At 47.2% G+C, this 1,295-nt stretch overlaps 1 protein-coding gene across 1 annotated transcript in view; it reads right to left on the bottom strand.

The window, feature by feature from the left end:
• Positions 1–201: 201 nt before the first annotated feature.
• The window catches only part of TP53RK (TP53 regulating kinase), a 1,495-nt gene continuing 401 nt past the window's right edge, over positions 202–1,295 (bottom strand). The window contains exon 2 of the mRNA XM_026862330.1: positions 202–914. Coding sequence (XP_026718131.1) covers positions 351–914 — 564 coding nt within the window. The 3' untranslated portion in view covers positions 202–350. The remainder of the gene's footprint in view (positions 915–1,295) is intronic.

Raw genomic sequence — 1,295 nt, 5'->3', positions numbered from 1 at the left:
CCCCAGCTCTCTCTTACCTCCCATGAACAGGGCTCTGGTCCACAGGCTGAGAAAGATTACTCTGATTCTAACCACACAAAGAAGATAGTGAGTGGAATGACACTGTAAACTACTTTTTAGGAGAAATATTTAACATTTAGGAAAGAAATGACCTTTAGTTGTTTCTCTCTTGCCTGTGCTCCCATCTCACAATTACTCTGGTTACTTTATGACACAACTCATTCAAATGTATTTATTTGAAGACAGTTATCAAAATAGCAATCTGTGAAGTAAAACCAACTGGAAATATAAATAACCATATTTGCAGAACTTAAGCACTGACATTTCTCCATCCCTAAGCCCACTCTCTTCTACCCAATCATGGATCTCTTCCTTCCCCTTAGCCGTACTTCATTCAGCCTTTTGATCACAGGACCAGATTTTTTAGATTTAGCTGCATAAGTCTTTAGCAGAGCTTTAAACACTGCTTCAGTATCTGGATGAGTGCTAAGGAAGACTTTTTCTAGAACATACAAATCAACTCCTTTATCCTCTGGAAGACCTGACACAAAACTGAGTCCAAAGTCTATCAGCACCAAGTCCAGTTTCTCTGTGGGCGGCCGCAGAAGTATATTGGCAGTTGTAAGGTCCCCATGTATAATGTCTTCATCGTGCATTCTTGCTAACAGCTCACCCATCTTCTCTGCTAACACAAGGAGGTTACTACTATCATTTCCACTCCCTTGTACAGAATTAATATGGTCTTGAACAGTTACTGAGCCTACAATGTCTTCAAGATATATGGAGTTGGTGACATAATCCACAAAGTAGACCACTGGAGCTGGAATCCCTATTAAAAAGAAAACAAATGAAATGCTAGCAGTTAATTTACAGGATCTTCCAACTTTTACAAGAAAACACAACCAACACAACCCTTAAGCAGAAATGGCAGCTGAGACCACCCCTGGCCGCCGATAACGCACATCTAGGAACGCTCCCCACCAACCCCCGTTTCCCAACCCCCGCTGCTCCAGCCTCAACACTAGTTGGCAGCTGGAGCGTGGTAAGAGGCTCAGCTCCTCCTGGAGTGCGACAGGCGCAGGGGCTTTCTGGCCCAGGACAAGCTGCGTTTCAGGGGGCCACTCTTAAAAAGCAGAGCGGGCGGCCCCGGGATGAGACGAAACCAGCTGCATCCTACGGGAGGAAGCAGGAAGGCCCTCAGGTGTTTGTTGCGAACGACGCGCAGAGCCGGGGGGCTGCCGGGGGGTACGGAGGCGCCCAGGGGTGTCTGTGCCGTCGGGGCCGCCTCGCCTCCC

This window comes from Athene cunicularia (genome assembly GCF_003259725.1).
Source record: "Athene cunicularia isolate RWA chromosome 20 unlocalized genomic scaffold, athCun1 chr20_part1, whole genome shotgun sequence".
Lineage (NCBI taxonomy): Eukaryota > Metazoa > Chordata > Aves > Strigiformes > Strigidae > Athene > Athene cunicularia.
The sequence above is the reverse complement of the archived record's forward strand: the minus strand, read 5'-3'. Positions and strand labels throughout refer to the sequence as shown.